This window comes from Balaenoptera ricei, chromosome X (genome assembly GCF_028023285.1).
Source record: "Balaenoptera ricei isolate mBalRic1 chromosome X, mBalRic1.hap2, whole genome shotgun sequence".
Taxonomy (NCBI): Eukaryota; Metazoa; Chordata; class Mammalia; order Artiodactyla; family Balaenopteridae; genus Balaenoptera; species Balaenoptera ricei.
The window spans coordinates 30,134,807-30,160,546 of record NC_082660.1 but is presented as its reverse complement, the minus strand read 5'-3'; the positions used below and the strand labels follow the sequence as shown (position 1 = coordinate 30,160,546).

General features: G+C 33.8%; 1 protein-coding gene across 6 annotated transcripts in view; it reads left to right on the top strand.

Annotated features, from left to right (window-relative positions):
• DMD (dystrophin) overlaps positions 1–25,740 on the top strand; it is a 2,476,968-nt gene that overhangs the window by 1,089,453 nt on the left and 1,361,775 nt on the right. For all 6 annotated transcript variants that reach the window (XM_059910880.1, XM_059910875.1, XM_059910877.1 and 3 more), the window contains 4 exons: positions 3,359–3,600; positions 9,557–9,737; positions 17,916–18,061; positions 23,518–23,730. In XM_059910880.1, the coding sequence (XP_059766863.1) occupies positions 3,359–3,600; positions 9,557–9,737; positions 17,916–18,061; positions 23,518–23,730 (782 nt within the window). The remainder of the gene's footprint in view (positions 1–3,358; positions 3,601–9,556; positions 9,738–17,915; positions 18,062–23,517; positions 23,731–25,740) is intronic.

Below are 25,740 nucleotides of genomic sequence, written 5' to 3'. Positions count from 1 at the left end.
TAATTTTTTTTAAAAGTGTCTAAATATACTTTCTATATCCCATATTAGTGCCATATTATATAAAATTACTATCTTTAAAAAATATTTATTATTTTTCATAAATGACCCTTTTCAGTAATTAAAAAGACTCCCCCTCTCCCTAATTTACCATTTGAAAGATCTGGTTTCTTTCCCTTGTTTCCTACATGTTCTTTTTCATTTCTTTATATTAACATTGACTAATATTTATTGGTTGCCTAGTATATGTCATGCTTGGTGTAACAATTCACACATGTTAACTCAGAACCCTGATAGGTGTCCAGTGAGGTCAATTGTATTTTTTTAACTTTTTATTTCATATTGGGGTATAGTTGATTAACAATGTTGTGTTAGTTTCAGGTGTACAGCAGAGTGATTCAGTTATACATATACATGTATCTACTCTTTTTCAAATTCTTTTCCCATTTAGGTTATTACAGAATATTGAGCAGAGTTCCCTGTGCTATACAGTAGGTCCTTGTTGGTTATCTATTTTAAATATAGCTGTGTGTACATGTCAATTCTCAATCCATGGATGAGAAAAATGAGGCCCAGTGTGATTACCTAACTGAACCCAGTTCACTCATTTAGTAAAGTAGTGGTGGGGGGCAGGGACCAAATTTGAACTCAGGTCTGCCTAATACCAGAGCTTTTGCTATGAACTTTATACCCTTTTGCCTGCTTTTACCATTTATCCTAATAAGGAGATCCTTCTTTTACCTATTATTATATTTTAATTCCCTTTATTCGGTTATAAAAATCAATATGCTCTTAAGTGGAGAGTACTGTAGATTTCATAGTGGATTTGTACTAAATTCACTTTTCTCATTTATGTTAATTCCTTTTGCAGCAATGTTTAGCATCTGGACATTTTTTGGGCACGACATATTGAACTGATAGTTTTGGGTAATGATCAAGGAGTCATTAAATTCTAGCTCTGGATTTTAATAGGTACCATAGAACTTACTGATACTTCATTATAGTTTGATTTGTATTTTGCTGATTAAATTAGCATGCATTATTCTTATTAAAATTAATTTATGATTTTATTTTTCCAATTGCTAAGGGGTTTTCATATGGTTGACCTCAGGGACAGTGAGATAATTTTCTCTGTATTCCCTTATCATTTGGACAAATGCTAAATAAATTCAATCCAGCATTGTTCCATCAGTACTTTTAATTTACTTTAGCATCTCTTGTTTGCCTGTCATGGACTTGGACGACCAAGGACTGACTTCCTTCTTCTAAGTGCCTATTCACATTTAATATATGCTGAAAATATTTCTCCTAAACATCTGATCATTTAGATCCATGGCACATTTTTGAATCATTTTCTAACATAATTTACAATTTCTACCGTGTGTACTTTTAAATTGTTCCCTTTCATTTTCCAGCAATAATATCAGCATGTTATTGTAGTATTTTTTCTCAAACTGAGTGCCTATATGACCGGAGATTTGGATTCTTCCCTTATACTTTGTAACAAACATGATCATTTTACAACTATAGTTTCTTAGTGGCATCCCTTAGAACATATTTTGGTATAATTCTTGGTCACTGCTCAAAACCAAATTATCCCAAACAGAATATCCCACAACACATCCAGATGTCTCAATAAAACCAGTCATTTCCTTAGCTGTTAGGGAGGGTATTAGAGGAATATTTAGCTCCTGCAAACCATGGGCTTCCTTTTATAGCTGTATATATAGAAATATACATATATTATCTTTTAACTCTTTAGTTTTTCAATTAATTTTTTTCAAAAATGTATCAGGCAAAGAATGAGGAAAAGATCGTTGCCAACGATATTTGCGAAGTTTGTTTTCTCCAGTGTCGTCCTGGCTAGCGTCAAACTCTGAAATGAGTGAAATTAGAGTTGTGTTTCAAATGGATTGAGAGACGTGGTTTGGCAGCATGACATAATTACAACAAAATGAAAATTAGGTATCTGAGCAGAGGAAAGTAAAGGAGAATAAAATAATATAGTTGTTGACTTCAAATCCATGTCTTTTATTCTTTAAAAAGAGTGAAGTGGGAAGCATGTACAAGTTAGCAGAACCACAGGCCTCACATTTGCTAGAGATGGTCTTCAGACTTTTTAATAACGTAATAACTTACTTGTCAGTTAACTAAATCACATTACCAGAAAGTTGTGTGAAGTGGACATTCATAAAAGAAGATTCTCCTAGACAACTTGGTCTTCACTAAATCATTTTACCCCTAAAATACTTTAACTTAGAGGAAGAATCTTACAGTGAGCTTATGATCCCTTTTGAGATCTGCGAGTATATGTAGGAAAAGGAAACATTTGAATATTCAGTGTTTCAGAAATATTAGAAAGTTAGTGCTATCATAGCTATGTTTTAACATGCATATCATATTTACTATATTTCTTTATATAGTGTAATTTATTAAAGAAGTTACTATGTAAACAAATTGTGTGTGTAAAAACATTACATATTATGAACTTTAGAGAGTTAATAATGTGATATTGCTGTACTTGCATTGGATTGGCATTAGTCATATATCACATTTTGACAAAATTTAAATAAGATGGTATGTGTTAAAAGACATAGCATATTCCCTAAAACGTAGTAGATTTTCCAGAAGGCTGAAGTTGATAATGATATGCTTATGTTTCCATTTTGCCCTCGATAGACTTTTTCTGCTTTAATATTTCTATAGATGATTTTAAAACTTTCAGATCAACTTCCACATTTGTAAATGATATGTAAATAATTTGAAAACCTTTTTTCTAATTAGAAAGATTATTTTTCCTAATGCTTGTTTTCTTTCTTTGGACTCATGGGCAATCCGCTTATTTCTGGCTTTCTGTAGCATAAACAGAGAATTATTGATTTTTTATACATACTCACTTTTTTCCTTTTTTTAAAAATCCAAATAATAACATTTCAACTAATTCAAAGGCATTTTAAAAACTACAAATGTATGTTACTTTTTAGAAGTATAGTTTAATAATATACATGATATTTAACATTTATTTGGAAATATCCAAAAAGTTATTTGTCTGTAATCTTCCATCCCCACCATCAGAGCTTTGACCATTTTTTTAAATTTAAATATTTTCTACTCTTCTACATCTTATGTATCCTTATTTAGTACTTTGCTACATTCATATTATTTGATAAGATGCAACTCTAGTAATTTGCAGCCAATAATCAGAAATCTTGGTATTTTAACTTCTTTATCAGTAAATAAATGATTTGTTTGAAATTATTCAGATGATGAATAGTTTGGAACTTGAGTCAACGGTGGTTTTCAGATAATGTCTTTCAGTCTGTGGCTTCAGTAGATATATTTATAAAATATGTCTTTCTAGAGGGTGTTAATGCTGACAGTATCAAACAAGCCTCAGAACAACTGAACAGCCGGTGGATCGAGTTCTGCCAGTTGCTAAGTGAGAGACTTAACTGGCTGGAGTATCAGAACAACATCATCACTTTCTATCATCAGCTACAACAATTGGAGCAGATGACAACTACTGCAGAAAACTGGTTGAAAACCCAACCCACTACCACATCAGAGCCAACAGCAATTAAAAGCCAGTTAAAAAATTGTAAGGTAAGACTCTTTCCTCTTATTTGGAGCATGATCAATAGAAATTTCTTGGAAATTTCCAGAAGAATAGCAAATTATTTAATGATAAAATTTCCCTCTTAAGGGTTTAATTAAACACAGTAAAGATCAAAATATAAGCGAAGAAAATCAGTTTAAATAGGTAACATATGGATGCCCGAATCCCCAAAAGCTTAGTTACACATAGTTAATTGATTTTGTCAGTTTGCAAAATGATGAGGCAGTGTTGGAGTATAGGAACCACACGTATCCTATGGAAAATGGACAGTAATTTGGCGCTGTTTCTTATGGCAGCTCAGGTGAAAAGAGCAAAACACAGTCATATGTTCAAAATGTGGAATCCACACAAACAGAAGCAGCTGATATACAGTATAATTGGATATATGAGGAAAATCTTTAAAACTGACAGTCCATTAAATTAGGATACTTCGAGGAAGGATCCTTTACAAAAATATTTTTTATATGTACTTGGAGTATAGAGGAACCTCAAGGGATAGTACAGTAACCCAGCCTCAGTGCTGTTACTATACTTAAGATAGAAAGGATCAGGGAGCGAGAAGTTACAGAAACCCAGAAGGAGAGTCAGATGCTCATTGTAAAGGCAGCTTTAAGAGCCAGTCCAAGTACCAACACAGGAATGGGGCCAGAAAAATAAACACCCTACTTTGCTCTCCTCCCTGCCTCCAGAATCTGAATAAGGGTCCCCATCAACTAAACTTAATCAGAAGGCAGACGACAAGGAGCTTTAATCTATAAATGTCATTCTCCTGGGTCACAGGAGAAGGGTGGGCAGTATATCTGGAGGGGCAAACAAGACACAGCACACACAAAAGGGCCTGAGAAAGACACTAAATGAGTATTCTGCACGTGTAAATAAACAAGATATATCAATATAAACAACTTGAACTTTTTACATAGTTACTACAAAATGTTTCTATGCATAGTTACACTTTTCATGGGAAGTGGCAAATTGATTAGAGGATAGATGAAAAGGTTTCCAGGATGAACCTTAATGGTAAACTGAGATGACTGGGCTTAATTTTAAAAGCAATGAATGGGGTTAATCTGCATACTTTGAAAACAGTGGTTTAAATAATGGAAGACTGGAGATGGAGAGGCAAGAGGGTTGGTTTGGAGGTGGTATTGAATCCAGAAAGTGAGGGGAAATTGAAAGCTATTTTGAAGGGAAAGTCAGTTGAAGGATTTGATGATTCTTCTTCAAATATTGGACCTACAGCTTTACTAGGAAGTAAATAAACTCAGGAAATATATTTTTGGATAAAGAATATCATACAGCAAGGCATTTAGTTTATTAGGCAAATATGCAAGTATAGGGAATTTCTATAAAATTTATGTATATGTAACTTAAGAGATACTTTTCCTGTGTACCTGCATACCACCCTCCTTGCAAAAAAAAATGGAAGAAAGAAAGAAAGAGAAGAAAAGAAAGCACTTGTTTTCTTGGTTAACACCATGGCACATAATCTTTCATAGGAAAGACACACCTAGTCAAACAGTTTTAGGAGAGGGAAGCAGGTATCTAACACACATTGAACCACGCTTTAATATTCTCCTGAATTTTTACATAATCCTGGAATAACTGACATACTTGAATTATTACACATAAAGTAGTGGAGTAAAATACTGTCTAGAAAAATTCCCTGTAATTCTAGATACATTTTGCTATTAAAGAATAGAATCCATGACTTTTTTTCCCTGTGAATTAGAGGAATACTCCACCTGTATTATTTCTTGCGATAAAAAATCTGTTGATAGTACCTTAACCTGATCCTTGAGATTCAGATATAGATATTAATAACATCTACAAAATGCATTCATCCATAAAATAAATATTCAGTGTCTCTAATGTGGCCAAGAATGATACTAAGTGTATTAGCTGGTTTGGGCTGCCATAACAAATACCATAGACTGGGTGGCTTAAACAAAAGAAATTTATTTCTCACAGTTCTGGAGGCTGAAAGTCCAAGATGAAGGTCTGGCAGGGTTCAACTTCTGGTGAGAACTCTCTTTCTGTCTTGCAGACAGCTGCCTTCTCACCACGTCCTCACCTGGCCTTTCCTTGGCACATGTGCATGGAGGGGAAAAAAAAAATCTTTATCTTCTTCTTGTAAGGCCACCAGTCCTATCAGATAAAGACCCTGCAGTTAAGAACTGATTTAACCTTAATTACTTTCTAAAAGCCCTATCACCAAATATAGTCACATTGTGGGTTAGAGCTCCAACACACAAATTTTGGGGAACGTGATTTGGTACACAGATTCTCACCCTGCCCCCCATTTATGTCCTTGTTACATGCCATGAGCCCCCAAAGTCCAAAAGTCATAACTCATTCTAGCATCAAGCCTAAAGTCCAAAGTCTCTTCATCATTTAAATCAGATATGGATGAGACTCAAGATATCATTCATCCTGAGATAGAACTTTTTTCCTGCTATGAACCAGTGAAACCAGATGACTTATGCGCTTCCAATATATGATGGTGGGACAGGCATAGGATAGGCATTCACATTCCAAAAGGAGAAAAAATAGGGAAGAAAGAAAGGATCCTAACCAAGTCCAAAATTTAGCAAGGCAAATTCCACTGGATTTAAGGTTTGAGAATCATCTTCTTTGGCTTGATGCCCTGCCTTCCAGTCCTGCTAGGGTGATGCTTCTACCTTTAGGACCCACTGGGGTGGCAGACACTTAAGTTTAGGGAATATTAGAGTGAGCATTCATTGACCCTGCCCTCATAGCATTTACCTAGAGTAGGTGAGAGAGAGATTAAGTAAATGATTAAATAAACAGATGTTAAATTACCACCAGGACAAATGCTTTAAACAGAGGTACAGAGTTCTGGGAGAGTGTCTAACAGGGAAAACCTGACCTTGACAGAGCCACCAAGGGCAGCTTCCTTGAGGCAGGTACATTTGAGTTGAAATTAAGAGAACAGCAGGGAAGGAGGCTTCAGGCAGAAGGAACATGGTGGGAGGGAGCAATAATGACCAAATAACTGAAATAAGGCCAATGTGAATGCTGGGCATAGAAGGGTGGGGGTGTAAGATGAAAGATGGAGGCAAAAAGACAAGCGTATAGGAGACAAAGCAAGGACTCTTAGGGCACGCTAGGACCTTGGTCTTTATCTGAGGAGCGAATGGAGATCACTGGAGGTTACATATCTTAAATATTCTCTCGAGCTTAGAGAAGTCATCCTAAGTGAAATCATTTCTTTTTCTGCATTCAGCCACAAAGTTCCAAATTCTGATGATGGAAGTCTATCCCTCTTCATCACTCCTTACTGTTTCTCTCTGCCCCATTGGTTTCTGTTAGTTTGATGAATCACCTTAGGCAAAATACTTAGCAGGATAAGCCCCATGTCATTCACACAACAGTTGAAATTGTGATTACTTGGTTGTGATTAGTAATAGGTAAATAAATTACTCCATCCTATTTGTCAGCGCATTCTGTTATTTGGAGATGTTTCTAAAATTAGGGTGCAGATTTAGCTCAAAATCTAATGTTTGCCAGAACTGGTTCTTAATAGGTATATAAATTACTCCATCCTATTTGTCAGCGCATTCTGTCATTTGGAGATGTTTCTAAAATTAGGGTGCAGATTTAGCTCAAAGTCTAGTGTTTGCCAGAACTGGTTCTTAATATGTTGACGATTAGGGAGCCCTTTGGGAATTGGAAGAAATCCATGGACCCTTTCCTGAGGAAATAAATACAAGTTTTTCCAGTAGATAAACATATAATTTTAAAGGGTAAACAGACTGAGAGAACATGCCTTACTCTGGAGGACCAACCACACTAAGGCCCTTTTATGGAAATAACGAGTAATTGTTAACATCTTTTAAATGTTAAATATTTGAGGTCAAAATGATATTTCCTATGATTTACTCTCAGAACTTTAAGGTCCCTGCTGAACATTTGCCCAAATGTTTTATTAGTTTCAAAGTCCCCTTTGTTTTGCAGAACATACTTTACTATACTGTAGACTCATTATATAGCCCCCTAAGAAGGAAGAATGACGGCCCTACATCTGGCCAAATGTAAATCGGGTTCTTAAATGTTTCACGGCAGATGTCATTGGTACCATTTGCAAGTCTAGTGTACAAAGTGCATGTCTGTAATTCTATAATCCAAACCACAGAGTGTTACCCTTTACCTCTTGTCTTACTCTTCTTCTATGAATATGCTCCTACCTTCTAGCACTTGATAGAGAGGCTTTATATTTGAATGGGAGAGATGGGGGTCACCTCCTTATTTATCTAAATGTCTTTAATTTTCACCTACCAAAAGAATTTGATTGTTAGAGATTAACCTACCTGAATCAACTCATACTGTTATAATCACATATCAAAATTCCTCTGAAAGTTATCTTTATATCTTCTAAAAATAGATTGTCCGTTAGGTAGTATCGCTACTATGAAAGGATCTGTGTGGTAAATTTATCTCATTCAGTCCCAAGACAAAAGTTACTCTCTCTAAAAGAGTATGCATGGATCCAAAAATAACGGGTTTTTTTTTTAACTTTTTACTTTAATTTCCAGGAAGCTCAGATTTATATTTAGTTCATAATTATTATAATTCTATCAATTTTCCTTTCCTTCTAATTGTCTTGTGATCCAATTTTTACATTTTAATTCTCCTGCTTTTTACATTTTGAACGATAAATGATCCTGAAGTACTTTTTTCTAGAGGTGGCATAGTTATGACTTTTAAGTGAACAACCATGGTAATAATACTTTAAAAAAGAGCATTTTGAAATTTCTGTTTGAGTTCAAATTATGTATTTATCAGATACATATGAATTGCAACTTCACTGGAAACAAAAGAGTATGAAAACATTTATACCAAGAACAGCACTGGTCCAAAGAAATTGGATGCAGGCCACAAATTCGAGTCACGTGTAATTTTAAATGTTCTAGAAATGACATTTAAATAGGAAAAAGAGGTAAATAAATAAATTTCAATAATGCATTTTATTTAACCTGATATGTCAAAAATATCATTTCAAGATTTAATCATTATTTAAAACTGTGAGTTTATATTTGTATTTTCATACTAAGTCTTCAAAATTCAGTGTATGTTTTACAATGACAGCACACCTAAATTTGGACTAACCACTTTTTAGGTGCTCAGTAGCCACATGTGACGAGAGACTACTACATTGGACAGCAGGGCACAGTGTCCTTGTGATTTTTATCAACTAAATCAGAGTAGTCTTGAGAGTGAAAGGGGGTGCTGTTAACAATTATGCCAGGACAACAAGAGTAAAGCAGAGCAAACAGTCTCCCTAATTAAAATGATGGTAATTGCCTATTCAGTCAGGAGAAGTGATAAGACTGTACAAAACTTAGATAATTATAGACACAAATATGTGAGTGTATATACATAAATATTACATAGATTACATATATATGTAATCTATATAAAATTAATATATAAACATATTTGTAATTTAATGTAGTATGTATATATGCAGACATATGTAGATATATATACAATTTATATTCTACACAAATGAATTTAAGGAAAATTGTTCATTGAACGAGCTTAGAATTTGAAGTAAAGGTGCACAATTTTGACATGAGCGGTATAGAGAAACATCCATGTTTAATTTATGAAAAAGATATAAGGTCATTCATAGTACTTTTCAGCTGTATATATTTATGCCCATTAATGTTCTAAATGATGTCATTTTGAAATTTAAAAATCATTGTATATGATGATATCTATTGAATGAAGAGTCAAGGTATTCTTAAATTGATCACCTGTGCTGGAGGCTTGCTTCAACCATCATGGATGTTTCTTACCAATATTTTGATAAGGGCATTAAGCTAAGTTTGCATCACTGCCTTTTAATACTTTTCTTTGCAAAAATGTAATGTATGCAAAGTAAAAACGTTATTTATTTTAATACTCTAAATTATGGTACAGGATGAAGTCAACCGGCTGTCAGTTCTTCAGCCTCAAATTGAGCGATTAAAAATTCAAAGCATAGCCCTGAAAGAGAAAGGACAAGGGCCAATGTTCCTGGATGCAGACTTTGTGGCCTTTACAAATCATTTTAACCAAGTCTTTGCTGATATGCAGGCCAGAGAGAAAGAGCTACAGACAAGTAAGTAAAAATACTTAAAATGACTAACTTGATGTTTTCCAAATTAGTTATTTATCGTGAAAAGAGAAAGTACTAACATGAAAGAATGATTTCCATCAAAGAAACCATACTCTCTACAACCTGTAGTAACAAGTAATGGAATGTTGTTTTTGGAAGACAAATATGTTAGATTTCCATTTCTTGCCCCCTCCATAATAATGTCATGACTATGAAGAACAAATGAAGTAAATGTTGTATATAGGCGTAACTTCTCCTTGGCGGGTTGCAAATTTTACAGTCAAATGTTTGGAACATTGAGGGAAATAAAAGAGCAGTTGAAGCCCTGTTAGTAGGTTTTCATCAAATCCAGTTTGCTTCATGTGCAAGGGTATCTAGCTAGGCATCTTGTTAATACTTCTATCAATTTATATGAAGATTATTATAGCTGTAGCATACATGTGGCAACTGAAACTCAGCCAAGGACAAATTATTCTTTGGGCTGCATTTTACTCTTGGATCACTATAACTATACAATATCTTCTTTTTCTCATTTACTGGTAAAATACAACATATGAGTGGAGCAATTATGCAAATGCCTACCATATGACGAGCAAATTTTTCAGGATGTCAATTTTGTCTCTCACCAATTTGCTCTTATGATATTAATACACAGTCCAAATATCCCTACTCATCAGACAAAAATTCCTTTGACAGGCAGGTTTATGAACACTTTTAAGCATTAGCAAATGGGTCTTTGGTTCACCATACACATATATACATATGTATATATATGTACACACAAAGGATTATAGAGTAAAACTAGATTTTTAAGGTATTAAGATAAAAATATTTTTTAAAAAGTCATCCTCAAAGTTGTCATGAGAAGCACAAGAACATATATTTGTTTTCTACTGAAACTTTAATTTGTTGGAACACACATTTTTAACTGCTTTCCTTTGTAAATATGCCAAAAATTTACCACATAATAACATTTCTAGAATCAGCATAGTGTAATACACGGGCTTTCCTCACTTTCCTGGTTTTTTTCCTTTTTATTTCCTGGTGAGGTCATGTAATGAAAGATAAATGCATTTTTTTTCCTTTCTTTTACTTCAAAGTGATTTTTACTGAGGGGTTTATTTTCCTGATAGGGAATCAGGTAATACAACTTTACAGTAACGTCAGCTCCCTCTAGTGGGGTTCAGTGTACTTGTTGCTGAGCCTCTGTAAAATCAATTGGGGAAAAGATTGTAAATGTCCTAAATTTTCAAACGTTGACCTATTTAAGAATAATGCATTTTTCTTATCATAAAATCCATAAACCTCCCTTAAAGTCAAGTACATGTTAATGGTTATACTGTAACTGGTTGGCAAAGGAGCTTATTCACTGAAAATTTTTTAATTTACATAGACTTACTCATCATATTAAGGTTTAACATTTTTTTCTGTTTCTTTTAAAGGTGTTCAGAATGTTGATATGTGATGATAACAGATTTGATTATGACACCATAATATAAATATATAATAATATATAACCTCTGTTCACACAGCTATCAGTATACCCATCTATATTAGCATGTCTTCTCTTTATCTTGTATATACATGATGATTGTTTATAAAAGTGCCAAATATTTTCATTTCATTTATGTCTAAATAAAATGTACTCCTTTCCACTGTATTAACCGAAATATCTCTAACACTTTGATTCACTCTTTTGGAAAACTTGTTTTGATTCATTAATAATCATAAATTAAATATGGATTATATATATGAATTATAAATTATGCAATTTATATTTGTATATATAATTTATATGCATTATGTGTATTAAATATTATATATAAATTGTGTATTTATACAATTTATACATTGCACATATTATGTATTATATGTATAAATTATATATAATTTTATGTAATATGTATTTATATATAATTTATGTATATGTATTATGTACATATATAAAAATGGTGAATAAAAGTTCACCACATCAAGTCATATTGCAGTTCAGTTTGTTAATTAATAATTATTTTCAAGGAATTTTCCATATGTATGTTTTCCCCCAAACTTACACCAGGGAGTAAATCTCATTTCTTGTATTACTACATGGTGCTTTGAACATATTAAGTATTCAGCAACTAAGAGCTACCATCTTGGGAATCCATCTTGACTTTCATTCCCTCTTTCCTTTTCTTCTTTACTAGTGTTCTCACAATGAAACAAAAACTTGACATCTTAAGTGTACTTTAAATGGTGAAAACTGGTGTGAGGAATTGGTGGTTGGCATTTGGCAAAGATGATATGAGAAAATAATATTAAAAGTTAAATGTATTCTATATTCATAGTAATTTTTAGTCTACAAACAACAATCTTATAAGTTATCTTTCTTAGTCCTCAGAGAGGACACAGAAGCTGAAAGATGAACAGGAATTAGTGAGACTAAGGGTAGTAGGTGCTGGCTAGCTAAGAATCTGAGAAGTCCTGTGTCCCTGGAGCACAGAGAGGAGAGAGTGATGCAAGGTGAGCCTAGAGAGGCAAACAGTCTAGAAGGGCCTTTTATGAGCCACGGTGAGGGTTCTAGACACTAACATGAGAAAAATGAAACAATACTGATGGGTTTTATGCTGTGATATAACATCATAAATCAGTTCTGCATTTTCAGAAACTGAGCGATGAGGATAGATTGAAAGGAAGCAAAAGTACACGTGGAGAGACTAGGAAGGATCTTCCCTTGTGTGGGTTTTTGCTTGAGCTAAATAACTTACCTGTGAGATACTAACAAAGGCATTTGATCTTTTCACAAGTTGTTCTGTCTTCTCAGAATAGAGTGGAAGTTTGGTTTAGCTCTCAATGGGAGAACTTTACGTCTTGCATCCGAATACTGATCCGAAGCAGTTATACAGAAAAAAGATCAACAGTTCAGAAACTGAAATATTTCCCTTCTCATTAAACTGAGAGACCAGAAGGAAGCTAAAGAAGGGAGAAGACAATCAGGGCCTCCCTTAGAAATGAAGTGGACTTGAGGGTGAGATTAGAGCCCATTGGGTAACTATTCCCACAGCTCTTCAGATGTATTTCCTGATTGATGAACCCACACATGGGTAGTGAGATAACAAGTTCAGAAACTATGGACTTGCTAGGTCTTGTTTCAGTTCTAGCTCCTCCCCAAAGCAATCCACCTGTGAAACACCCAGAGAGTTTACTTAGGATCCAGATTTCAAGGAAAAAAATGTGCCCAAACATCCCGAATCAGAATACAGAATAAGATGTTCCATCTATACAATATGGTAAATAGTGCCCACATGCAGTGGTGGTCTGGATTCTTCAATACTTTATCAGGGTTTTGAAGAGAACCTGAGACTTGACATAATGTAAGTTATTCATTGAATAATACAAATTAATGTGTACTTTGTTGACATTTTGTTTAACACAAAGAAAAATAATGTATCAAGTTGTGATTATTTCTTAAGATCTAGCTAGAATTGTATTGGTTAATAGAAGAAAGATCAATCAAATTTATTATTTAATAATTTAGAATGTTTCAGTGGTCATCTTCTTTCTAGATTTGAGAGATTTTTGTTTTATGCTGGCCTGTGCTGAAAAACAATGGATTCTTTGAATGTATGGCATTTTATTTCTGTCAGTCTGTCTATCTGTCTACTTTCCTTCCTCCCTCCTTTGATCTATTCCATAGGTGGATGCTGACTGAGTTTTGGACCATCTATAATATTATAACATATACTTATGAGTTAAGTAACTGTTTTATACTTGTACAGTGCTCATGCTACCTTATCACTTTGGTGATAAGCTGACAAGTCAGAAAATCTTTGTTTCCTCTCATTTAATGTAGGTACAATTACAACTACAAATACAATCTTTTCCCAGGATGCTACAGATGCCAAGATTATCCTCAGCACAGTCTAAACACTCTTCCAAATACATGGTTAAATATGCTGTGCAATATAATAAACTATGCCTTGTATATGTATTTTTAAATGACCATTAAGTATTAACCAGTACTGAAACAACAGTATTTAAGTAAACCTGAAGTTAAACAAACAAAACACTTTCATCCTTTTTGTTACCATTTCCCTTGATCTTTATCTATTATTATTATTTAATTTTTGGTCTGATCATGATTCTCTTTGCAGGACGAAGTGGAAACTAACTTTTTAAATTCACTCTGTGTGTGTTAGGATATTCATATGCATGTATTGTATGTGTTCATGTGTGGACATGTGTGTGTGTGTATGTGTGTGTGTTTGTAAATCATTTCAGAGCAATGTCTTAGGTTTGGCTATGCATCTGGTTCTCTAGAAAGTAAAATTAGTTCAAAGGAACCTACCTCTCCCCACAAATGAAAGAATGTGATTGCCTCTATTCAGCTTTTGTTCTCTCCCTAGCAAGGAAGTGTTCTCCTTTTATTAACATAGATAAAACTTTGTATTAAACTCTTGCAATTTCTACTTAGCCCTGAGTATGTCTCCTTCACTTTCCTGTTGTCTTGCATCTCCCTTCTAGCTAATAATAATAGCAGATATGTACCCAACAATGGATGCAGTAATCAGCAAATATAGAGACAAATTTAGAATAAAATGTAGCATCTTATTAAGATCTACAAAGGCCTTCATGGTCGTAGTTTCCCCTTCCCTAATGTCCCACCACACTCCACCTTGCTCACTTTTTTCTTGCTACACTTGCCTCCTTGCTGTGCTCCTACCTTACTAGAAATACTCATGTCTTTGGACTGTTAAACTTGTTATTACCCACCTGGAAAACCTTTCCTCTCTGTATTCATATGGCTCCCTCCTTCAGTGCTTTTAAGTCTCTTGTCAAGTGATACTTCCAAGGAGAGGGCTTTTTTGTTCACTGTCTGGTCCCTTTCTATCCTTTTTATTTTATTTAATACTTTGATTATATTCAAAGAGTTTCTGTAACATATAGACATTTTTTTAAATAATGAAAAAAAATAGAAATCTGCATACTGAGCTAGTAAACTTAAGAAATGGAATATTGGTAAAACCACTGATGTACTTTGTTGCCCCTCTCAAATTCCGTTCCCTCCCCTCTGTACGCACTCTCACCATCATCTCCAGGCAGATCTTCTGTTTGTCTCTTCTCAGTGCCATCCCCTGCTCTTCCTATGAAAACTACACTTCCTAGGATCCTTTTTTTAAACTGTCTACCTGCTTGGTTCAGCCAGTGGGAGGCACTTGGAGGATACTGAAGGTGAGAAGAGGAGAGAAGATAGAATATTCTCTTCCCCTCTCAGTGTTACAGGGTGCCTCTCCATCAGTTCCTGAGAATGAATCCTCCAACTTTCTAGCCCTCTCTGGAAACAGCATACCTCAGGGTATGAATTCACCCTGTGAATTCAGCTCCTGCTGGGTGGTTCCAATTATTGGTTTCTTGTAACACCATCTCACACCTCTTCCCTTTGTCCCTCTAAGCTTGGAGATGGTAGTGTCTTCCATTGCTAATCTATTGATTGCCCACCATCCCTTGTGTAAATCCTCGTTGCTCCAACATTTTTATATCTAATTCTCAATCTTAAATTTTTTTTATTGCATTATCTGGAAGGATCTCCCCCCCCCCCCCCGCCATAACTTAATTTTTCTTCACTGCCATCTATTTCTATTAGCCATTATAGTCTCTTGATTTGTTTGTTAATTTTCTGACTCACCAATTAGATTTTAAGCATCATGAAAGCCAAGGCTTTGCTATTTTAATTTTTACTTCTTGCTTCCCTGATGCTCAGAGCACTGAATAAATATTGGCTGAATGAAGGAATAATAAATGACTTCAATTAATTCTCCCCGAAGTATCTACATCCCCATTTTTATAAATGAGGTCTAAGATGCTAAAATGTTAAGTAATTTGCCAAAGCTAGTGAGTGGAGAGCCAATTCCAAAGCACAGGTTTACTGAACTGCAGAATCAGACTTGCTAATTGTCATGCTACACAGCCTCCTTCTGTACAAACAGAATGGAGAAGCAATTCTGATAGATGTTCATGAAAAACCTGTTGATCTTTTTCTAATAAAAAGTACTCTTTCTATACTTATCTTTCTCTCCTGACGTATATTCATCATCTGGATAAAATTGGACTGATTCATATCACCTCTGACAAGCTTCTAATAAATGTTTATTGTGTCCCAGCCACTGCCACAAGGAAAACAAGCACTGTTTTCCAGAATGTATATGTTCAAGTTCAATTAAACCAAACTTTGTACATTTTATAATCTATCCAACATACCTCCTTGTCTCTACCCATAGACCTGTCTCCTTCCAACTCTTTGCTTCATCATAACTAAATACTCCTTTACTTCAGTACTATTCATGAGATCCCTCTTTGTTTTTATTAATAATTATCTAGCATTCAAATGTATCTAGTTAGCAGAGAAACACATTATTTATATGAAAGAAAGCAGTGAGGTTTAAAGTACCACAGAGATCTTTTGAGATCCTTCAGTATGAAATCAGAAGTGCTCAGGTTAAAGGAGGCCTCTTAAAATAAATTTGGGCATGAACTGCCAAATAAATGTAAGCACACTGAGTAAAATTCTCAGTATCCCTTTCTAACACACTTCCTAAAAATATATTTTCCATTTGAAAACCCCACTTAACTAGCGTGCAAAATACTTTCCTATATTCTTCTCATTTAGTTTAGAAGGAATTGGTATATAGAAGTGAAACTCATATGCTATCTGATAAAAATAGTGTGGTTTAAATAATGCCATTGGATATAGTGATTTGAGCTAGTATTTTGCACTGTGATTTTATCTATTTAGGAAAATTCTCAGCCATTATCTCTTCAAACGTGGCTTCTGTCCCATGTCTCTCTCTGTGATTCTGGGATACATTTATGTTCATTTTACTGTTTTTTTCTATGTCTCTTATTCTCTCATCTTTATTTTCCATCTGTTTGTCTCTCCATGCTTCATTCCAGATATATACATATATGCATGTATACATATATATAAATACACACACATACACACACACACACATACATATATATGTTTCTGGCCTATCTTCAGGTTTACTAATTCTCTGTTTAGCTTTGTCTAATCTGCATTTAAACCTGTTCTTTGTGTTATTACTTTTCACTTATTGCATGTTTCAGTTCTACAGTTTCTTTTTTATTCTTCTTAAAACACTTAAAATCATTTTTATGGTTTCCAGTTTTCTGCCAAAATTCTCAACCTTGAATATGGTCAGTATAGCTACTTAAGTCACATAATCTGTGTGGGCATGTATAAAATAGAAAATAATGTATAGTAATAAATAGTATATATACACGTATATACATTTTAGATTTAAAACTTGTATATAACTATATATATACACACATTGTACTTTCCCATATATATATATTTCATTCCCTAATTTTATATATAGTTGGAATGAATATATGTATGTACATATACATATATATGTGTGTGTGTGTGTGTGTGTGTGTATATATATATGTTAGAGAAAGTACATTTTTTGTTGGTGGCTTTGACTTTTAAACAAGATGATCTTGGTTTAAAATCCTGGCTGTGACACTTACTAGATGTTTGACTATGAACAAATTAGTTGGCCTTCTTTTATAGCCTCTGTTTCCTCCAATGTAAATGGAATAAAAATGTCTGTCTCACAGGTTTATTGTAAGAATTAAGAATGATAATGTGTGTGATCATTATTAGAGTTTCTGACACTAAACGCACACAAATTGTGTTTCTTTTAGTAAAAGACAACATGAACTGATGTAATATAAAGTATCACCTGCTGTAGATAATAATACTATTTTCCCCAAAGGCAAATGATAATACAGAAAGAGAGTAGTCTTCAAAGTCAAATATACATGAACTCTACTTGGTTTCTCCAACTACCATCTGTGTTACCTTGGGCAAGTTACTCAGCCTCTCTGTTGCTCCATTTCCTCACCTTAAAAAACATGAGTTAAACAATGCAAATCTTGCAAGGCTGATAGGAGGATTCAATGTAATATATGCATAGTTTCTGTCAAAATATCAGGCATGTAATAGGAATTTATCTTCAACAACATAATCATATTCTAAGCTGTATATTCACGTTTTCACACTTTGTTAATATTTGTAATTATTAGTATGATTGAGTTTGCTGGCAGCTTAGGAAAACAAATGACAAAGTTTTAAATGGTTAAATGATTCTCTTTTTTTCCCTTTCGATAAAGTTTTGGACACTTTGCCACCCATGCGCTATCAGGAGACCATGAGTACCATCCTCATGTGGATCCAGCAGTCAGAAACCAAACTCTCTGTACCTCAGGTTACTGTCACTGAATATGAGATCATGGAGCAGAGACTCGGGGAGTTACAGGTCTGTGACTATTTAAATGTCTTAAACAATACAATACAGATCTCATCTATCAAGCAATCACATTGGTATAACCTTAATATAATACTAGAATTAAAATAATCGTGGCAAGTACGATAGTTTACCAGCTGAAAAAATGAAGATTAAGAATTTAAGAGTGTAATATTTTATGCATTTGTGCCTTTTCTCCATAAGATAAAAATTCCATCTTTGAAAACAATGGTACGGTCTACTTATGAAGTATATTCTTTCTTGCTTAATGTATATTTTCAGAAACATGGATTTTGATTATTATAGAAGCTCTGGTATTATTCCTCCCCTTTGCTTGCTGATTTAGAGCTTATCTCACATTTCCAAAAAGAAAGTGGTAAAATTAATGTAGTTATAAAATTAGTTTTAATTTAAACCCTTTTTGATGTAGTACTGTAATTAGTTTTTGAGTTCTATTCACTGTATTTTAATAGTCTTATATCAGGAAATAAAATACTAATATGGGAAATTAAAGAAATAATTTGTATGAGATTTTAGAATACTTTCCCTGCTAGTCCTGAAAAGCCTGTGTTGTATATCTAATCACATTTTATTTTGTAAGACACTAAAGCGTATTCATTCATTGTATCTAAGAGCTGAGATAATATGTCCACATTTTGAGAATTAAATTAAGAAAAAAAGTTAAAAATTTAACTTTGTTATATCAAGAGTTCTTTTTTGGGAATTAAATATTATTTCCTAAAAAAGTAATTTTAGAAGAATTTCTTCAAAGAAATCTTTATTTAAACATTTCCCAGTATATATTGTCCCATTTAAACTATTTCCTCTAATATAATACCAAACAACCTATAACTCTTTAATTTTTTTTCCCCTTTATGTTGTTGTTTGTAATACCTGGAATAGTTCCAAAATTTACTTTGACTAATATGTGACTTAATAAAACTATAAATGTAAAAACATAAGAGTACAAAGGTATAGCAATTAGGGGAGTGGGTTAAGTATAAAAGAAACGGTACGCAGATGAATGGAACAGTGTATTTCCATTGATAAAACAGTGATGGAGGGAAAATTATTTATAAATATTATTGAGAAGATGAATTATTAACTAATTGAAAAAAATGAAGTTAGAACCTTGTGTCAAATGTTACACCAAAACAAACTACCACATAGATTAAAAAGTCAAAAACATTTTAATAAGCATAAATTTTGGAGAAATTTTTAATAAAACTTTAAAAACATATGATGGGTAAGCACAAAAATAAATGGAAGTGATCACAAACATTGTAAAAGTACCAGAGCCAATTTTAAAGAAAAATGAGATAAGGAAAACATTTGTCTGAGTAAGTCATTAATAAGGTAGTCACCGGAAAGAGACATAAATGACCATTAATCCTATGAAAAATTGTAACTCAAATTGTAAAGGATGTAGTACAAATTTACAAAATGAGATATTTTTATGTACTAAAGTGCAAAAAGAAATCTAAAAAAATAAAACAAATAAATGAATATAACAAAACAGAAACAGACTCATATAGGGAACAAACTAGTGGTGGCCAGTGGGCAGAGGGGTGGGGGAAGGGCAAAATGGGGGTATGGGATTAAGAGGTACAAACTACTATGTGTAAAATAAGTAAGATACAAGGATATCTTGTACAGCACAAGGAATATAGCCAATGTTTTATAATAACTTTAAATGGAGTATCATCTGTTAAACATTGACTTACTATGCTGTACACCTGAAACTAATATTTTAAATCAACTATACTTTAATTAACAAAACAAATTGTAAGGATGTAGTACAGATTTACAAAATGAGATACTATTTTTTACATACTAAATTGCAAAAAAAAAGAAAAAAAGAGAAACCCAAAAGATATAGTAAGTGCAGGTCTGGCAGCAATGAACTGCATCTCACTTATTGGTGGGAATGTAAATTGAATGTAAGTTTTGCTGAGGAAAACTTTTCAGGTATAGATACATAGAGATATAGATAAATAGATCATAAACATAATTTAAAAGAGTGGAAAACTTAAAATTAATTTATACAGCTAATAATGGGAAATGGTTAAATGAACTGCAGAAGCAATTAAAATCTGTTTTTGAAAAATACTTAATGACATGGGAGAAGGCTCACAATAAATTGCTTAGCTCAAAATGTAGTTCTAGCATAGAAGGAACTTTCCTCAACATAATAAAGGCCATATATGACAAACCCACAGCCAACATCGTCCTCAATGGTGAAAAACTGAAACCATTTCCACTAAGATCAGGAACAAGACAAGGTTGCCCACTCTCACCACTATTATTCAACATAGTTTTGGAAGTTTTAGCCACAGCAATCAGAGAAGAAAAAGAAATAAAAGGAATCCAAATTGAAAAAGAAGAAGTAAAGCTGTCACTGTTTGCAGATGACATGACACTAAACATAGAGAATCCTAGAGATGCTACCAGAAAACTACTAGAGCTAATCAATGAATTTGGTAAAGTAGCAGGATACAAAATTAATGCACAGAAATCTCTTGGATTCCTATACACTAATGATGAAAAATCTGAAAGTGAAATTAAGAAAACACTCCCATTTACCACTGCAACAAAAAGAATAAAATATCTAAGAATAAACCTACCTAAGGAGACAAAAGACCTGTGTGCAGAAAATTATAAGACACTGATGAAAGAAATTAAAGAAGATACAAATAGATGGAGAGGTATACCATGTTCTTGAATTGGAAGAATCAACATTGTGAAAATGACTCTACTATGCAAAGCAATCTACAGATTCAATGCAATCCCTATCAAACTACCACTGGCATTTTTCACAGAACTAGAACAAAAAATTTCACAATTTGTATGGAGACACAAAAGACCCCGAATAGGCAAAGCAATCTTGAGAAAGAAAAACGGAGCTGGAGGAATCAGGCTCCCTGACTTCAGACTATATTACAAAGCTACAGTAACCAAGACAGTATGGTACTGGCACAGAAACAGAAATATAGATCCATGGAACAGGTTAGAAAGCCCATAGATAAACCCATGCACATATGGTCACCTTATCCTTGATAAAGGAGGCAAAAATATACAGTGGAGAAAAGACAGCCTCTTCAATAAGTGGTGCTGGGAAAAGTGGACAGCTACATCTAAAAGAATGAAATTAGAACACTCCCTAACACCATACACAAAAATAAACTCAAAATGGATTAAAGACCTAAATGTAAGGCCAGGCACTATCAAAATCTTAGAGGAAAACCGAGGCAGAACACTGTGACATAAATCACAGCAAGATCCTTTTTGACCCAGCTCCTAGAGAAATGGAAATAAAAACACAAATAAACAAATGGGACCTAATGAAACTCAAAAGCTTTTGCACAGCAAAGGAAACCATAAACAAGGCGAAAAGACAACCCTCAGAATGGGAGAAAATATTTGCAAATGAAGCAACGGGCAAAGGATTAATCTCCAAAATTTACAAGCAGCTCATGCAGCTCAGTATCAAAAAAACAACCCAATCCAAAAATGGGTAGAAGACCTAAATAGACATTTCTCCAAAGAAGGTATACACATTGCCAAGAGACACATAAAGATGCTCAACATCATTAATCATTAGAGAAATGCAGATCACAACTACAATGAGATATCATCTCACACTTGTCAGAATGGCCATCATCAAAAAATCTACAAACAGTAAATTCTGGAGAGGGTGTGGAGGAAAGGGAACCCTCTTGCACTGTTGGTGGGAATGTAAATTGCTACAGCCACTATGGAGAACAGTATGGAGGTTCCTTAAAAAACTAAAAATAGAACTACCATACGACCCAGCAATCCCACTATTGGGCATATACCCTGAGAAAACCATAATTCAAAAAGAGTCATGTACCACAGTGTTCATTGCAGCTCTATTTACAATAGCCAGGACATGGAAGCAACCTAAGTTGTTGTTTCCAGCAACAGATGAATGGATAAAGAAGATGTGGCACATATACACAATGGAATATTACTCAGCCATAAAAGAAAGGAAATTGAGTTATTTGTAGTGAGGTGGATGGACCTAGAGTCTGTCATGCAGAATGAAGTAAGTCAGAAAGAGAAAAACAAATGCCGTATGCTAACACATATATATGGAATCTTTAAAAAAAAAAAATGGTCATGAAGAACCTAGTGGCAAGACGGGAATAAAGACACAGACCTACTAGAGAATAGACTTGAGGATACGGGTAGGGGGAAGGGTAAGCTGGGACAAAGTGAGAGAGTGGCATGGACATATATACACTACCAAACGTAAAATAGATAGCTAGTGGGAAGCAGCCGCATAGCACAGGGAGATCAGCTCGGTGCTTTGTGACCACCTAGTAGGGTGGGATAGGGAGGGTGGGAGGGAGGGAGACGCAAGAGGGAAGAGATATGGGGACATATGTATATGTATAACTGATTCACTTTGTTATAAAGCGGAAACTAACACACCATTGTAAAGCAATTATACTCCAATAAAGATGTTTAAAAAAATGTAGTTCTATGCATACTAGATATTGTGTAAATAATCAAGGGTAACAGTTTAATAAAGTAAAATAAAAATAAAGTAAAAAATAACATATCACAAAATAAACATAAGATATGCAACCACAAAATTATGTTTGACACATAATTATGCATATGTGAGTGTAAAATATGATCAGCTATTCAGGGTTTAGTTTTACATAGAACCGGAAGTTTATGTAAAAAGTAATAGTTGTATATAATGGGTATTTTTTTCAATTTTTTATCTTCAACCTTCTTAGTTTATAACCAGAAAGTAACATTTAAGTAAATACTGAGTAGGTGAAACCTAAAGATATGCATCCTATTATAAGGGATGGAATAGATTATACAGTATAAATGTAAAATCAAGTTTGTAAATTCTCCCCAAAATTCCCTAGAATTTCACTGTGATACTACAAAACAGAGCAACGTCTTTTGAAAAATAAAAAACATTCATTAACTGGCATTAGTAAACCATCCATCTGGTAACTTATTCAGAGCTTTGTTATCACATCTATCAATCTGATTTAGTTATATTTTTATCTATGAAGGTTAGAAGTTATCTTACTTAAAGGCTCAGTATAATTAAGTTAAACTCCATTAATTGAATCATAAATGCAGTTATTAATATACAGACAAAATGTAATAAAATTAGGTGTGCTAAAGGTCTTTGGTTCAGTAATATATAGTTTTGTATATATTTGGCATTGTTCATAAGACTAGGCATAGATTTTTAAATAAAATATTATTAAATAATGTGTAAACTACTCTTATTAAAAGTAGAATTTAAATGACTATTTTATAACTGATGTTACATCATTTATTTTTAGATGTTTGAATCACGTAGCTTTCATTTTAAGTAATTTGATTTATCTGAAACTAGTCAATGAAATTGAACAATGAAACTCGTTAGTATTCATCAATTAGTATAAATGCACTTTCTTCTTTTTAATTTTGAGGCTTTACAAAGCTCTCTACAAGAACAACAAAATGGCCTAAACTATCTCAGCACCACTGTGAAAGAGATGTCAAGGAAAGCGCCCTCTAATATTAGCAGGAAATATCAATCAGAATTTGAAGAGATTGAGGGCCGATGGAAGAAACTCTCTGCCCAGCTGGTCGAACATTGCCAAAAGCTAGAGGAGCAAATGGCTAAACTCCGAAAACTTCAGGTAATTCAAGATTTTACTTTTTATATTCATTTTTTTCTTTACTTGTTTGTCTCCTAATGATGAGTTATAAAATTTAAAGACATTTAACCTCCATAGTCCCTCAAAGTCAGTGATAAGGTTAAAAGACACAAATCTGTCTCAAAGGAGTATAGTTTGCCTATTGATTTTAAGAAAACATTAATTAAGAGTTCTGCTTCTTAGATTTTCTTTAGAATTAGTTTTTTTTCCACCAATACCAATAGGACTTAAACATGTTTTTAGCTCAATAATTTTCAAAACCCATCTTTTCTTTAGTCTGGTTGTCCTCTAAATAGAGGTATCATTTAGCTTATGAATAGATAAGAAGTTATCTACCATATAATATAGTCATATCATTTCATCAGCATATTTCACTTGTAATTTTGTGTGTAAATTTGACCCCATCACCTTCCACAAACCAACTTCTACTGACTTAATTTGTTTGGATAGTGCCACCTGATCACCCAAGCATTAGTAAACCAACAATTACACTGTAGTCTAAAGTTTAAAACATTTGGTCATGCAGGTAGTATCTCTCCTATGTGGTAAATTATTGTGAAAAATGTTAATGCTGGGAAGAATCTTGAAAGCATCATGGCGTGATGGAAAAGCACTGGAATAAGATGCCTTTGGATCTAAATCCCAGTCCAGCTACTTAGTTGTTTTTTTCTTACCTTTCACAAACCAAAAGACCAAGCAGTTTTAAATCATTCTTTAAAGCACAACATCCACATTTATGTGTCTCTACATATGAACATATGTGTACATGCATATACATGCATACACATATATACATAAAAACACATTTTTACCAGTACCAGTGGCGAAAGAGGGTACAATTACTTGGTCCTTGCCATCAAGGAGCCCATGTTCTGGTGAAGGAGAAAGGTGAGTGTATTTGTTTCCTATTGCTGCTGTAATAAGTTGCTGCAAATTTAATGGCTTGAAGCAGCACACATTTATTATGTTACAGTTCTGGGGGTCAGAAGTTCAATGTCAGTCTCAGTGAGCTAAAATCAAGGTATAGGCAGGGCTGTGTCCTTTCTGGAGGCTTTAGGAGAAAATTTGTTTCCTTGTCATTTTTAGTTTTTGGAAACTACATTCCTTGGCTCATGTTTCCATCTTCTGTCTGTAAAGCCAGTAGTATAACACCTTCCAATTTCTCTCTTACACTCCTTCCTCCGTCTTAATAAGGATGCTTGTGGTTATATTGTGCCCATCTGGATAACCCAGGATCATCTCCCCATCTCAAAATCCTTAACTTAATCGCATCTGCAAATTCCTTTTTGCCATATGAGGCACCATGTTCACAGGTTCCAGTGATGGGGGCCTGAACATCTTGGAGGGTCATTATTTAACCTACCACAGTAAGTAAATTAAACAGTGTAGTAAACGTTATGACAGTGGAAAGAGAAGAAAAGCAACATAAACTGGGAAAAGGGGTTATGAAATGTTCTTGGAGCATGGTTTATCTGACTACACCTTGAATAAGAATTTAGGCACCTAATAAAAGAGGAAGAAAGAGTTCCTGACAAAATGGAGCAGTATGTTCAATTAACTGGAAGTAGTTCAATATTGGGGAGACAAAAGATATGTTTGGAGATTAATAAAATATGTGATTGGAGAAGTGGTCTGGGAGTAGATCGTGAATGGGTTGGTCACCATGCTTTGGAATATGAATTATAATCTAATGGTGATGGGATTAAAAATAATGATAAGGTGGAACTGTTACTTTAAGGGGGGAAAGATAAGATAATATCTGTGTTTTTAAAACATCACTTTGAGAAGAGGAAGGAGGAGAGAATAATATTGGCACCACTGTGGAGAATGGATTAGAGTGGGGTAAGACTGAAGCAGATACCAAAAAGAGCTAATGCAATAATCAAGGAGCCAATAATAAGATCTAAACTAGGACAATGGTGATGTGAAGAAAAGAGCAAAACTAGGCTCAAAAGATGTCAGCCAGATAATAATGTTGAAGTTTTTAGATTT